Below are 16,684 nucleotides of genomic sequence, written 5' to 3' on the forward strand. Positions count from 1 at the left end.
CTAACGAAGGTCTTGTACAGTTGCAGCATAACCTCACGGCTCTTAAACTCAGTCCCCCTGTTAATAAATGCTAACACACTAAGGGCTTGCTTCACGGCTCTATCCACTTGGGTGGCAACTTTCAGAGATCTATGACATGAACTCCGAGATCGCTTTGCTCCTCTACATTCTTCAGAACCCTGCCGTTAACCCTGTAATCCACATTCAAATTTGCCCTACCAAAATGAGTCACCTCACACTCATCAGGGTTAAACTCCATCTGCCACTTTTCAGCCCAACTCTGCATCCTATCAATGTCTCTTTGCAGCCTACAACAGCCCTCCACATTATCCACTACTCCACCAATCTTGGTGTCATCAACAAATTTACTAACCCAACCTTCAACTCCATCATCCAAGTCATTGATAAAAATCATAAATAGCAGAGGACCCAGCACTGATCCCTGTGGTACACTGCTGGTGACTGGACTCCAGGATGAAAATTTACCATCTACCACCACCCTCTGTCTTCTATGTGATAGCCAGTTACTCATCCAATCGGCCAAATTTCCCTCTGTGCCATGCCTCCTTACTTTCTGCATGAGCCAACCATGGGGCACCTTATCAAACGCCTTACTAAAATCCATGTATACGACATGAACTGCCCTACCTTCATCTATGTACTTAGTTACCTCCTCAAAGAATACAATCAAACTTGTGAGGCAAGACTTACCCCTCACAAATCTGTGCCGACTATCCTGGATTAAGCTGTATCTTTCCAAATGATCATAAATCCTATCCCTCCGGACCCTTTCCAGTAATTTACCTATGACTGAAGTGCGATTAACCGGCCCATAATTCCCAGGGTTATACCTATTCCCTTTCTTGAACAAGGGGACAACATTCGCCTCTCTCCAGTCTTCTGGCACTATTCCTGTAGACTAGGGGTGGGCAAACTACGGCCCGCCAAAGGTCTTTATGCGGCCCACCAAGTCATTTTTTTAAAAAAAAATTTTAATTTTTTTTTAAATGTTAATTGGGGGGGCTGTTGGGTTACTTATTGGTATAGGGTGGATACGTTGACTTGAGTAGGGTGATCATTGCTTGGCACAACATCGAGGGCCGAAGGGCCTGTTCTGTGCTGTACTGTTCTATGTTCTATATGAGGCGCCCAGAATCATAACCGGGTGAAGTAATTATTTTACTTAATATACTATGCGGCCCTTTAAAATTGTGAATTTCTGAATGTGGCCCTTGCACGGAAAAGTTTGCCCACCCCTGCTGTAGACAGTGAGGACATAAAGATTAAAGCCAAAAGCTCTGCGACTAGGGGCTTTTCACAGTAACTTCATTGAAAAGGTTTCATGTCCTCTCAGAAGTAATTCCTCCTCTCAGTCTTAAATGGGTGATCCATTATTCTGAAATTATTCTCTTAGTTCTAGATTTCCATCCTTTCAACATCTAACCACCGAACTTCAGTCGTAAAGTTGGGAATAGCATTAGACAGGAATCAGAGATGCATGTGATAAAGGAACATTTGTGATTATGGATGACTTTAATCTGCATATAGATTGGGTGAGCCAAATTAGTCACAGTGCAATAGAGGAGACATTTGTGGAATTATACGGGATGGTTTTCTGGACCAATATGTTGAGGAGCCAACAAGGGAACTGGCCATCTTGGACTGGGTGTTGTGCAATGAGAAAGGATTAGTTGGCAATCTAATTGTGAAAGAACCCTTGTGGATGAGTGACCATAATACGATAGAATATCAAGGTGTATAGTGATTTATATTGATTCTGAGACCAGGGTCCTGCACCTCAATAAAGGTAACTATGATGGCATGAGGCATGGGTTGGCTATGGTGGACTAGGAAACATTACTGAAAGGAAGGACATGGACAGGCAATGGCAGGCGTTCAAGTAATGAATGGGTGAACTCCAAAAGTTGTTTATTCCTATTTGGCGCAAGAGTGGAAAGGGAACTGTGGCCCAATCATGGCTAACAAGGGAAATTAGAAGTAATAATAAATAATCTTTATTGTCACAAGTAGGCTGACATTAACACTGCAATGAAGTTACTGTGAAAAGCTCCTAGTCGCCGACGCCTGTTCAGGTACACAGAGGGAGAATTCACAATTCTCAGCTGGTACAGGAATTGAACCCGCACTACTTGCTTTGTTCTGCATCACAAACCAGCTGTCTAGCTCACTGAGCTAAACCAGCCCTGGTCTAGAGGTAGTAAAGAAAAGGCATACAAATTAGCAAGAAAAGGCAATAGAATTGAAGATTGGGAACAGTTTAAAATTCATCAACGGCGGACCAAGGGATTGATTAAGAAGGGGAAATATAATATGAAAGTAAGCTAGCAGGGAATATAAAAGCTGATTGGAAATGTTTCTGTAAATATGTAAAGAGAATAAGATTGATAAGAACTAAAGGCCCCTTACAGTCAGAAAGGGGGGACTTCATAAGAGGCAACAAAGAAATGGCTGAGGAACTAAATTCTTACTTTGCTTCTATCTTCACAAAGGAAGACATGAATAATGTACTGGAAGTCCTGAGCAACCCACGTTTCAGTAAGGAGTTGAAGGAAATTAGTATTCGTAAAGAAATGGGGAAATTAATGGGATTGAAGGCGGATAAATCTCCAGGGCCTGATAATCTTCATCCCAGAGTACTTAAGAAAGTGGCCTGAGAAATAGTAGATCCATTAGTGGTCAATTTCCAAAATTCTTTGATCTGGAATGGTTCTTACAGATTGGAGGGTAGCGAATATAACCTTACTATTCAAAAAGGCAGGTGGAGAGAAAACATAAAACTATAGACCAGTGAGCCTAACGTCAGCAGTAGGGAAGTTGCTAGAGTCCATTGTCAAGGATTTCACAGCACAGCATTTGGAAAGCAGTGGTGTAATCAGACAAAGTCAGTATCGATTTACAAAAGGAAAATGCTTGGCAAATCTATTAGAATTCTTTGAAGATGTAATTAGTAGAGTTGACCAGGGAGAACTGGTGGATGTGGTTTATTTAGACTTTCAGAAGGCATTCAACAAGGTTTCACATAGCAGTTTACTATGTAAAGTTAAAGCACATGGCATATGGGTAGTGTCTTCAGATAGATAGAAAGCTGGTTAGCAAACAGGAAGCAAAAAGTTGAAATAAATGGGTCTTTTTCCAATTGGCAGGCAGTGAATAGTGGGGTACCGCAGGAATCTGTGCTAGGACCCCAACTCTTCACATTATATATTAATGATTTGGACGAGGGAACTAAATGTATTATCTCCAAATTTGCAGAGGGTGGGAGGGTGAGCTGTGAGGAGGATGCAGAGATGCTTCAACAGAATTTGGACTGAGTGACTGGGCATATTCATGGTGGATGCAGTATAATGTGGATAAATGTGAGGTTATCCGCTTTGGTAGCAAAAATAGGAAGGCAGATTATTATTTGAATGGATGTAAACTGAGAGAGATGGATACTCAGCGAGACCTTAGTGTCCTTGTGCAACAGTTGCTGAAAGTAAGCGTGCAGATGCAGCAGGCAGTAAAACAGACAAATTATATGTTGGCCTTCATGGCAAGAGCACAGTGAGAAGTCTTACAACACCAGGTTAAAGTCCAACAGGTTTGTTTCAAACACGAGCTTTCTGAGCACTGCTCCTTCCTCACTTCATGGCAAGAGGATTTGAGTATAGGAATAGAGATGTTTTACTGCAATTGTATTGGGCATTGGTGAGGCCACACCTGGAGTATTGTGTGCAGCCTTGGTGCCCTTATCTGAGGAAGGATGTTCTTGCTATGGAGGGAGTGCAGCGAAGGTTTACCAGGCTGATTCCTGGGATGGCGGGGCTAAATCGGTTAGGATTATATTCATTGGATTTAGAAGAGTGAGAGGGGATCTCATAGAAACGTACAAAATTCTAACAGGATTAGACAGGGTAGATTCAGAAAGAATGTTCCCGATAGTGGGGGAGACCAGAACGACGGGTCATAGTTTGAGGATAAAAGGTAAACCTTTTCGGACTGAAGTGAGGAGAAATTTCTTCACCCAGAGATAGTGAAACTGTGGAATTCACTACCATAGAAAGTAGTTGAGGCCAAATGTTATATAATTTCAAGAATGAATTGGATACAGCTGTTGGAGAACTTCTGGTGGCGGCCAAGGAGCGAGACATCGAAGATGTCGGTTTGGGCAATTTATGCCCGCTAGCGGGATAGCTCCAGCAGGAAAGTGGAGGGAGAGGTTTCCCCAAGATTGACATGTCTACTGGCTACCAGACCCGGCAAAAAAACAGTTGAAAACCTGGCTAAGGAATTGGAGGGGACCTGTGGCGCAGCAACAATTGCACAAATGGTGGAGGGGGAAGGGTCGTCACCAGTGGAAAAGGCTCAGATGGAACAGTTGATTGCCTTCTTCAAAGACTAATTTTGCCAGCAAAGGAAGGAGATGCATGGTGACTGGTCAAAGGACATTGAGGGAGCAGTAGCACCTCAATGGGCAGCACGGTAGCACAGTGGTTAGCACAATTGCTTCACAGCTCCAGGGTCCCAGGTTCGATTCCCGGCTTGGGTCACCGTCTGTGCGGAGTCTGCACGTTCTCACCGTGTGTGCGTGGGTATCCTCTGGGTGTTCCAGTTTTCTCCCACAGTCCAAAGATGTGCAGGTTAGGTGGATTGGCTGTGCTAAATTGCCTTTAGTGTCCAAAATTGCCCTTGGAGCACACTGGGCTAAATCGCTGGCTTTTAAAGCAGACCAAGGCAGGCCAGCAGCACAGTTCAATTCCCGTACCAGCCTCCCGAACAGGCGCCGGAATGTGGCGACTAGGGGCTTTTCACAGTAACTTCATTGAAGCCTACTCATGACAATAAACGGTTTTCATTTTCATTTTCATAGTATTGGGTAGGGTTACTGGATTACGGGGATAGGATGGAGGTGTGGGCTTCTGTAGGGTGCTCTTTCCAAAAGCCAGTGCAGACTCGCTGGGCCGAATAGCTCCTTCTGCACTAAATTCTGTAAATTCTACACTCTGCAAGGATTGATGGATCGTGTAGAGGCACAAGGGATGAATATCCGAGAGGTAGAGAAGGTGGTGTTCGACCAGAGCAATCAGATTGTGTCCTTGGCGGTGGAGGTCCTGGGGGATGTTTTTCCTTTACGGGTAAGGAGCCTGTATAGTCAGGTCCAGTAGGGATTGTCAGTTGAGGGGCATTCAGGTGGGTAGGGGCCGTATGCACAGACAAAGAAGGGGCTGGTGAGGGAGCGGGAGCTGCCACGCTGGCAAGATAATGCTGGTGAACGGATGTGAGATGGGGGAGGAGACCGCGAGAGGTGGTCAGGTGGGAGGGGGAGATGGGAGAGGGAGGGGGGATTGCGACATGGCAAAGTTGGATACTGAGCGTGGTCATGGACGAGGGTGGGGGGGGGGGGGGTGTCTTGGGTGGGCCCGATGCAGGGTGATATTAGAGGAGGTAGAGCCAGAGGGGGATGATGGCAGACTGTAGAGGAGAGTGGTGGGGTAAGCCTCCAGTGCCAAGTGGAACGTGGAATGTTGGAGGGTTAAATGGGCCGATTAACAGTTGTTTGCACGCCTGAAGAGTTTGAAGGCGGAGGTGATCTTTTTGCAGGAAATGCACCTCCAGGTGTGAAGGGCCAGGTTAGGAAGGGATGGGTGGGACAAGTATTTCATTCAGGGTTTGACTCGAAGTCGCGGGGAGTAGCCATTTTGTTGAACAAAAGAACGAGGTTTGTGGGGGGGGGGGCAAGGAAGTGTGGGACCTGGGGGGGAGTGGGAAGATATGTGATAGGGAGTGAGGTGTTGGAGGGGACACAGGTGGTGCTGGTAAACGTATATGTACCGAATTGGTATGATGTGGGGTTTGCTGGGACCTGGATACACACCAATTGGTTATGGGTGGCGATTTTAATTGTGTGATGGAACCACGGGGGGGGGACAGGTCGAGCCCCAACTCAATGGGAAGGGTGAGGATGGTAAAGGAATTGGGAGGGTTTATGGAGCATAAGGGAATGGTTGATCCGTGGAGGTTTACGAACCCTGGGGGTTGGGGGGGTACTCCTTCTTCACAGACGTGTATAAGGTTTATTCAAGAATTGATTTCTTTGTGGTGAGCCAAGCGGTGCTGTTGGGGGTTGTATGCAGGTATTGTGATATCCGATCATGTGCCACACTAGCTGGAGGTGAGGCTTAGTGCGAGGCAGGTAGCAAGGCAGCGCAAGTGGATAGCACTGTGGCTTTGCAGCACCAGGGTCCCAGGTTCAATTCCCTGCTGGGTCAGTATCTGTGCGGAGTCTGCACGTTCTCCTCATGTCTGCGGGGTTTTCTCTTGGTGCTCCGGTTTCCTCCCACAGTCCAAGGACGTGCAGGTTAGGTCAATTGACCATTATAAATTGCCCTTAGTGACCAAAAAGGTTAGGAGGGGTTATTGGGTTATGGGGATAGGGTGGAAGGCTTAAGTGGGTCGGTGCAGACTCGATGGGCCGAATGGCCTCCTTCTGCATTGTATGTTCTAGGTGCAGAGGCCGGAATGGAGGTAGTTTGGGTCTGTTGGTGGATGAGGGGTTTCGTGAAAATGTGAGATTGGCAATCGGGGAGTACGTGGCGATTAATCAGAATGGGGAAGTGTCGGTGGCCACATTCTGGGAGGTGTTGAAGGCAGTGGTCCGAGGGGGTTCAAGGCACACAAGGACAGGAGGAGGAGGAGGGAGGAGCATGGACGGTTGTTAAATGAGATAGTCGAGGTGGACACTAAGGAGTTGTTGGCAGAGAGGAAGAGGTTGCAGGGGCAGTTCGATAGGTTATCGATGGGAGGGGCGGTGGGGCTGCTAAGGACGTTGAACATTGATGATAGTGGGCGGGATTCTCCCGCAATTGGCAGGGTGGCCCAGCGGCAAGAACGGCGCGAACCACTCCGGCGTCGGGCCAACCGGATTTCTGGGGGCTAGGCCGGAGCCTGAGTGGTTGGTGCCGTGCCAACCGGCGCCGAAGGGTCGGCGTGAGTTGGCACATGCGCAGAACCACTGGCGTAGTTTTGTGCATGCGCAGACCAGCCGACATGTTTCCTGCGCATGCATAGGGGGGGTTCTACTCCACGCCGGCCTCTGTAAGGCTCCGCCATGGAAGGAAGGAGTGCCCCCCACGGTACAGGCCCGCCCGCAGATCAGTGGGCCCCCGATCACGGGCCAAGCCACTGTGGGGGCCCTCCCGGGGCCGGATAACCCCCCCCCCCCCCCCCCCCCCCCCCCCACCCCCAGTACTTCAGTAGCCGGCCTACAAGCCTCTCCCTCCATGATGGACAATGTTCATTTCACACCAGCGGGACTGGCCAAAAGCAGGCGGCCCATCGGGGCCCGGAGTATTGCCGGGGAGGCCGCTGCCAATGGCCCCCGACCGCCACGGCGTGATCCCCGCCCGAAAAACAGCGCCGGAAAATACGGCGGTGGGGTGGGATTCACGCCCCCCCCCCCCCCCCCCCCCCCCCCGGGGATTCTCTGACCTGGCGGGGGATCGGAGAAGCCCGCCCAGTATTCTTGAATAAGGTGATGTGAATTTGCATATGTAGCTTCATTTAAAACTAATTTGTTTATTCCATTGTAGACGCTTGGGGAGAGTTGCGGGTTTTCTGCCTTAGGCTCTGTAGCAGCTAACTTTTTTAGTTTTTCACATACATTGTTTAATCACGGTACTTTTTCGCCTTTGTTTTGTGTTTCTTCATCTTCTTTAGGCATTTTTCCTAGAAAATTTGGGGATTTCTTTCCATTTTGCTGCTCATAATTTATTGGCCGGCATTTTTTGTTTCTTCAGTTCTCAGTTTCAGTTTCCAGTGGTTACAAGGCACGTTTACTATAAGATGTGTTACTATATTTCACTTTCCATTTGATTGAGAGAACTCGAATTGAGCAGAATTGCGACAACTTCCAGTTGAATATTTTGATTTAAAAGAATGAAATTATGTACCTTAAAAAACACATTTTTATTCACTTTTACTGTTACAAAGCTTCACTGTTGCAAAGCTTCACCTGTGTGGCGTTCTACCTTTACCAAAACATCAATTAGAATAAAGGGAAGAGTTTTTGATCTCATTCAAATAAATAGGTCATAATCTAGGTTTACCAAACAAAATTAAAATGTGAAAGCTATGTACATGTCCCAGTGACTCAGCAGGTAAATGTATTCAGTGGAGCTGCAGTTGTTATAAAGATATAAAACACATTCTTAAAGTTGTTAAAAATGACTACTTCTTGACTACAAAAGGTGCTTTGAAGGGCTACTCTTAATGAGCTGGAAGAAATACAGACTATAAGCAGGCAAAAAATATGAGCACCTATGTTACTTGTTACATCACATTGTGAAAGTCTACCAGCGTCAGAGACTTTTGAGTCAATATAACTTTGATCATTGCTGACTATTTTTACTTCAGACTCAGTTCAGAGTCGAAGCACTTGCAGAACAATCAAGTTTTGGTTTCATTTGGGATGAACGAGCCATCATTTTGGATTTGTTTGTGCTGACTTTTTACATGAGTTATTCACAATGAGATGCTGTGTTTATTTTTAAATTTTCATTGAAAGAATTATTTTCTTATCCCTTTACAGTGCGCTTGGTGGGACCTCTGCTCTCCATATCCCACCATTTCCAAATGGTGGTTGTCTCATTGATTATGTGCCACAAGTTTGCCAATTACTCACCAATAAGGTAACATGAAGAAAAACAAAATTCAGTTCATAATTCAATTGTATAGAACCTTGGTTCGGCAGCACCCGGAGTAATGTGTGCAGTTTTACTTTAGAATCAAGGTGTACAAGATTGAGGGGCATGGACAGGGTGAATAGGGAGCAGCTGTTGCCTTTAGTTGAAGGGCCAGTTACGAGGGGACATGAGTTCAAGGTGAGGACAGGAAGATTTGAGGGGAAACTTTTTTACCCAAAGGGTAGTGATGGTCTGGAATGCACTGACTGGGAGGGTGGTAGAGGCGGGTTGCCTCACATGCCTTAAAGGTACCTGGATGAGCACTTGGAATGTCATAATATTCAAGGCTATGGGCCAAGTGCTGAAAAATGGGATTAGGTCGGCAAGTCAGGTGTTTTACATGCTCAGTGGGCCAAAGGATTCTACGAAGGATATTATTGCCATGAAGCGATAGTTCACCAGATTTCTTTGCAAGATGCGGGACTGTCCTATGAAGTGAGATTGGGAAGTTATGTCTGTATTCTCTCGTGTTTCGAAGAATGAGGGGTGATCTAATTGAAATTTACGAGATACTTAAAGGGCTAGACAGGGTAGATGCAAGTAAGACGCGTGGGGAGTCTAGAATAAGGGGGAAGCCACTTAGGACTGAGATGAAGAGAGAGGTTTTATTCAGGGCTGTGAATCTTGGGAATTCTGTACTGCAGAGGGCATGGAAGCTCTGTCATTGAGTATGCTTAAAGTAGAGATTGATAGATTTCTAAATACCAATGACATGAAGAGATATAGGGATAGTTTGGGGGGAAAATAAATTGAAGTGGATGATCAGCCATGATCTTATGGAATGGTGGATTAGGCTTGAGGGGCTGAATGACCTATTCCCATTCTTATGTATTCTATGTTCGAAGGTATGCAGTAGAAAGTGTTTAGACATGCAGTTGGAACTCACTCCTACACGGGGCTGAAAAGTTCAAGAGCAGAAGTCGAGGAAGAATTGTTTATGCTTTTCATAAGCTGTTGGCTTTTCTGTGATATAATTTTAGTTGGAAATTTAATTTCTCCCTATATATCTATTTCATTAAGCAAATCTGATAGTTACTTGTATCCATACTCTTAAAGTGTATTTTCTTACAAGCATATTTAGAAGTACAAAGACATGAATCAAAAAACATTACCCACATTTCACAGTTTGTGCATGTTCTCCCCCCCCGGTGTTCCGTCACAAACAATTCCTCAAACATTGTCATGAACAGTCCCCACCGTGTCTCAAAGCCCTCCGCAGATCCCCTCAATTCGAACTTGATCTTTTCCAGCCAGAGGAAATCGTACAGGTCCCCAGGCCGCCACATCTGACCACCATTCCAATAGAATTCTTCGGCGGGCAATTAGAAAGGCAACGGCCACAGCATCAGCCCTCCTCCCCTCCATCAGCTTCGGCATTTCCGATATCCTAAAAATCGCCACCATCGGATCCAGCCGGGCCTCTGCCCCATAATCGTGGATAGCATTCCAAACACCTCCTCCCAGAAACTCTCCAACTTCTCCCAGCCCCAGAACATATGCGCGCTGGTCCTCGCCCACACTTCTCATGCTCATTTGCCATCTCCTGGAAGAACCCACTCACCCTCGCCCGAATCATATGCATCCCATGCACCACGTTAAATTGAATCAAACATGGAGATCGAATTGCCTCATTTCACAGTCCCCAATGACAAGTTCAGCCCACCCAAAGAAAGCCCCCACCCTCCAGCCACCACAATACCTGTATCTTCCGATCGCTGTTGTTCCAGTTCCTCCATCTCCCATCAACATTCAATTTGTCCCCAATTTATGGTCTCTGATGAAGTAAGTGGCCTCCTCTGGGGTTTCAAAGAACAATACAGCGCAGGAACTGGCCCTTCGGCCCTGCAAGCCAGTACCGGTCATGATACCACCCTTGGCCCAAACCATCAGCACTTCCTAGCGCCGTATCCCTCTATACCCATCCGATCCATATATTTGTCAAGATGCCTTTTGTATCTGCTTCCACAACCTCCCCTGGCAATGCATTCCAGGCACTCACCGCCCTCTGTTTAAAAAAAAACCTACCTCGCACGTCTCCTCTAAACTTTGCTCCACGGACCTTAAACCTATGCCCCCTGATAACTGATCTCTCCACCCTGGGAAAGGGTGCCTGCCCATCCACTCTATCATGCCCCACATAATCTTGTTGGCCTATATCAGGTCATCCCTCAACCTCCGTTTTTTTAATGAAAACAGTCTATTCAGCTCTCCGCATAGCTAACACCCTCCAGACCAGACAACATCCTGGTAAACCTCCTCTGCATCCTCTCCAAAGCCTCCACATCCTTCTGGTAGTGTGGCAACCAGTATTGTGAGCAATATTCCAATCCAACAAATCCAATCCAATCCATTCCAAGTGCGGCCTTACCATGGTTCTCTACAACTGTAGCGTGACTTGCCAGTTTTTATACTCGAATGGCCTCCTTCTGCACTGTAAATTCTATGATATTCTATGCCCCATGGAATGAAGGCAAGCATTCTATATGCTTTCTTGACTACCTTGTCCACTTGTGTTGCCACCTTCAAAGATCTATGGACATGCATGCCCAGATCTCTCTGACTTTCTATATTTCTAAGAGTTTTGTCATTTATGGTGTATTCCCCTCTATGTTAGACCTGCCAAAATGCATTACCTCACATTTGTCTGGATTAAACTCCATTTTGCCATTTCTCTGCCCAAGTCTCCAACCTATCTATGCCCTTTCCATTCCATCTCTCCGTCCTTCCCCCTCCTCCTGTTCCCTTCCCTCCCTCCCCCTCCTTCCTTCCCTTTCTTTCCCTTTTCTCCCTTCCCCTCCCAATCCATCCCCTCTCCTCTCCTCCTACCTCTCCTCTCCTCTCCTCTCCACTCTCCCGATCTCCCCTCCCCCATCTTGCTCTCTTCCCCTTTTGCCATTTGCGATTTCTCTGCCCAAGTCTCCAACCTATCTATGTCCTCCTGTAGCCTCTGACAATCCTCAACACTATCTGCCACTACACCAACCTTGGTGTGATCCACAAATTTACTAATCGGACCAGTTTCATTTTCTTCCACCACAACCAACAGAGGCCCAAGCACAGATCCCTGTGGAACATCACTAGTCACAACCATTCAATTCAGAAAAACACTCTTCTACTGCTCCCCTTTGCCTTCTGTGACCAAGCCAAGTTCTGTATCCATCTTGCTACCTCACCTCTGATTCATGTGACTTCATCTTTTGTACCAGTCTGCCATGAGGCACCTTGTCAAAGGCTTTACTGAAGTCCATGAAAAGCCAACGATTTAGCCAACGATTTAGCCCAGTGAGCTAAACCAGCCCCTCAAAAAGTTCAGATGGCCAGTGGAGTTACATATAGTTACTGTAGTTAGATCTTGTTAACATTATCACTAGTATCAAAGTTAAAGTAAAGAACTCATGCAATTATTGTTATAGTTACTCAATAAACCTTTTGTTACTACTGGACGAGTTCAAGTCTTCTTCATCGAGATTCAGAAGACCTCCTCATTAACCAAGGATTGAGTAGCACATGTTACATACCACACAGGTAACAAAACATGGTACCAGGCATGTTGGCTTTAAGAGAACTAGTTAGATTAGGTTAGAGAAAAGAGAGAAGAAAATTCAGACCGGATATTCGACTGTGGAAGACTTTGCAGCAGATGGATCCTCGACAACTAAACGATTCGATGGACCATGTTCAAGTATCAATGCAGCTGAAAACTGACGGTAACTTAAGTAATAACTGGAAAATGTTCAGACAGAAGTTCCAAGTATATATGGCAGTAGATAATTTAAACAAGGTCTCTGAAGAAAGGAAAATAGCAATAGGAAGAGCAGGACATGAAGCTATAGAGATCTATAACTCCCTTAATTTCTTGGAAGGTGAAGACAAAACTAAATTTAAAGTGATTATCGCAAAAATTGAAGAACACTGTAAAAGTCAGTCTGGTGAGATGCTGGAAGGATTTTGGCACAGATGCCTGAGAAACGGTGAGCCCATCACTGATTTTATTACAGACCTCCAGGTACTAGCACAAGGCTGTAATTATGCTGATTTCAGAGATGCTATGATATTGGATCAATTAATTTATGGACTATCTGAAAAGATTTGAGGGAAGAACTTTCACAAAAAAAGTATTTAACATTAGAAATTGCTATACAAAAATGCCTTGCTTATGAACAAAAACAAAGTCAATACTTTGAGTCTTTACAAAGACAGAATCATTGTCTAGAAAACAAAATCCGTAAAAATGGCACAAATACTCACCACGAGGCAGAGGCAGAATCTCACTCGATGCAACAGCACTTTTTGATTGGCAGCCGTCTTGAGCGAGAACGTTCCGGCCAGTACACACATGCGCACTATCCTAAAAGACACAAACCGACGAAACAGTGTTCTGCGCATGCTCAAGAAGCCGCGCATGCACAGTTGCGAAAAGAGCGCACAGTAAAGGAAACTCAGATTGTGTTCGAGTAATTGAGCCCTGCGCATGACATCACGAGCAGCATGACATCAGAGGACCCGGACCACGGCCACTTAAAAAGGAAATGCATTAAAAAAAATTTAAAAATAAATTTAAAGCTGCAAAACACAAATTTTCTTACCTCAAAAGCCAGAGCAATGCCTGAACTTACACCAGCAGTTGAAAATAACTTGCACAACACCCGGGCACAAGCAGTGTGTACCACCCAAAGTGAAGAGCACAATGACAACTCCAAAATAAAAAGAATTGATTTGTCTATCGACCAATATTCAGACATGGCTGAGTTATTCGGATCTGCTGATCACAGCATCAGCAACACGGTTGCACAGCTCAACACGACTCTACTCATGGTAGATGAATCCAATACCATAATGCCATGGCAGATCGTCGATACATTCGATGACAGCAACCTGACAAATACTCCACAGAGAGAGCGATGAAAGACTCCACAGAGAGAGCGACGCAAGCCTCCACAGACAGCTCGTTGACAGACTCTAAAATGGAAGCAAGCAAACACTCCATAGCGAATGCCATGCATGAACAAGACTATGAAGGTTTATCCACCTTCTCTGAGCAACCAGCAGCAGACTATGAAAGTCTACCAAGCTCACGTGAACAACAAAAAGACTATGAAAGTCGACCCAGCTCATTTAACCAACAAGAAGACACTGAATGCCTACCCACTGTATGTGAGAATAGTAACAATGTGATCACAATTGACATACAGGATGTGCAGGATCACAGCGCAACTGACAGATCTCAGCTCGTCTGTACAGAAGCACTCAACAAACAGAGGAGGGCTACTCGTGAGTCCAGAGAAACCACGTCAAATGAAATCGTGAAGATATTGACTCCAGAAGAGGAGCACCACGACCCAAAACAAAATGAAATCATGAAGATTTTGACTCCAGAAGAGGAGCACCAAGACCCACAAGAGAATGAAATTGTGACGATTTTGACTACAGAAGAGGAGCACTAAGAAGCCACAGGTTATTCATATGAACCAGAAATAACTCCAGAAGAGGAGCATAAAGAATCAATGATGATTCAAGTGAACCTGAAATGACTCCAAAAGAGGAGCACCACAAAATCAATGATGATTCAAGTGAACCAGAAATGACTCTAGAAGAGGAGTACCAAGGAAGCAACGAAGAGGAATCAAATCCACCACAAATGACTGATGTCACCAACATCAATGCAACATCAGATCATTCTCACAATTCTCAAGAAGAAACGCTCAATGTAACAGATACCACAATGGACACTGACACCAATAACTGTGATTGACTCAAATCATCCACACGGAACACTCATTGAGCGCAACAAAAACAACAAACACTGCAAGACGCACAGCAGAAACAAGAAAACAGCAGCAACAACAAAAACAACATGCAATTCAACAAGAACAACAAAGACAACGAGAAGCATAACAGAAACAACAAGCACAACAAGAAAAACGACAAGAACAGCGACGGAAACAACAAAAACAGAAACAACATGCACAACAAGAAAAACAACAAGATCAACAGCGAAAACAACAAAAGCAGAAACGACAGAAACAGCAACAATGAAACAACGACCTGTACAACATGGTACAACTCTGCGCATGAAGGATAATGCCGCAGCACACTGCAAAACAATGACAAGACTACAAACATGCCATGGCATGACAAAAAAATCTCACGAATTCACATCTGCTCCAGAACAAGCAAGCACACCAGCTTTCAAGGCAGATGGCACACTAGATCTATACCGCAAGTACAGGAAAAAAATCCAGGTCAGACAACAAAGATGACAGACAGAATCAATACCGCAACACAGAAAAAAGTCCAGGTCAGACAACGGTGTAACACAGAATCGCTACCACAAGTACAGAGAAAGAAATAGAAAGTCTAAATTAGACAACAAAGTGATTCGACCATTTGAACACCTCATGATGACTTGTTGGTCACTCAAACGCAAGAACACTGACGACGCTCACAAAGCAATGACAACATCAACATCATCACTTTGACAACAGAAGAAGAAAGCAACTCAACCGAACAAATTCATAAAGTTTGGACTGACAACTTGTTTTATTAAGATTGGACACATAAATGTTAATTGGCTTTGGATAATCATCAATATCATCACAACTTGTACATAACATCATTTGTCTACCTGTTTCAAGCAAACGAGAAGAAAAACCTTAGAGACTAAATGTATTAACATTTGACTGATTAACTCATTGATTTTACGTAATGCATTTGCAAACTGCATCCATTATGTTTGTTCAATTTTCTTTACCACATATAGAAAATATGTAACACAATAAAAAAAAAAGGGGGGGATGTAGTGGTCTCTGTATGTGCATGTACAGAAGGGGCTAATGTGTAATAGTAGCACCATATGATCACTGGGGGACCGGACCAACAGGGTATAAAAAGCAACCACATTGTGTCTCTCCCTCTCTCTCTTGGGTGCACTGTGACCAGGGCAGTATCAGATTAGTTCAGATGGCTAGTGGAATTAAGTATAGTTACAGTAGTTAGATCTTGTTAACCTTATCACTAGTATCAAAGTTAAAGTAAAGAACTTGTGCAATTATTGTTATAGTTACTCAATAAACCTTTTGTTACTACTGGACAAGTTTGAGTGTTCTTCCTCGAGATTCAGAAGACCTCATCATTAACCAAGGATTGAGTAGCACATGTTACCTACCACATAGGTAACAAAACAAATCCCTTTCAGTATTTTATCCACCTCGAACAGATCCCCTGTCATCCTTCTAAACTACAGCGGGTATAAGGCCAAACTGTTTAATCTCTCCTCAAAAGTCAACCCTTTCATCTCTGGAATCAATTTGGTGAATCTCCTCTGAACTGCCTCCAATGCCACCACACCCTGCCTCAAATAAGGAGACAAAAACTGGACACAATACTCCAGATGTGGTCTCACCAACACCCTATACAATTGCAACAACACTTCTCTACTTTTATACTCCAGTCCTTTTGCAAGAAACGCAAACACTCCATTTGCCTTTTTAATTACATCCTGTCACCGGATATCGACTTTCTGCAAATCATGAACGAGGCCACCCAGGTCTCTCAGCCCAGATGCATCTTGAATCTGCTTTCCATTCAGATAATAATTTACCCTTCAATTTTTTCAGCCAAGGTGGATAACCTCACACTTATCTACATCGAACTCCATCTGCCAAATTTTGGCCCAATCTCCTAGCCTATCTGTATCTGTCGTTAAAATCTTTATCTCCTCTTCACTGCCTGCTCTCCCACCTATTTTATTATCATCCGCAAATTTTGAAATGTCACATTCTGCCCCTGCTTGCATTTATATATGATATGGAGATGCCGGCGTTGGACTGGGCTGAGCACAGTAAGAAGTCTTACAACACCAGGTTAATGTCCAACATGTTTGTTTTGAATCACTAGCTTTCGGAGCGCAGCTCTTTACTCGGGTGAAACTGAGGAAGGAGCTG

General features: G+C 44.8%; 1 protein-coding gene across 4 annotated transcripts in view; it reads left to right on the plus strand.

Annotated features, from left to right (window-relative positions):
- babam2 (BRISC and BRCA1 A complex member 2) overlaps positions 1 to 16,684 on the plus strand; it is a 318,522-nt gene that overhangs the window by 244,339 nt on the left and 57,499 nt on the right. For all 4 annotated transcript variants that reach the window (XM_038799057.1, XM_038799060.1, XM_038799059.1 and 1 more), the window contains one exon: positions 8,588 to 8,687. In XM_038799057.1, the coding sequence (XP_038654985.1) occupies positions 8,588 to 8,687 (100 nt within the window). The remainder of the gene's footprint in view (positions 1 to 8,587; positions 8,688 to 16,684) is intronic.

Source organism: Scyliorhinus canicula, chromosome 6 (genome assembly GCF_902713615.1).
Source record: "Scyliorhinus canicula chromosome 6, sScyCan1.1, whole genome shotgun sequence".
Lineage (NCBI taxonomy): Eukaryota > Metazoa > Chordata > Chondrichthyes > Carcharhiniformes > Scyliorhinidae > Scyliorhinus > Scyliorhinus canicula.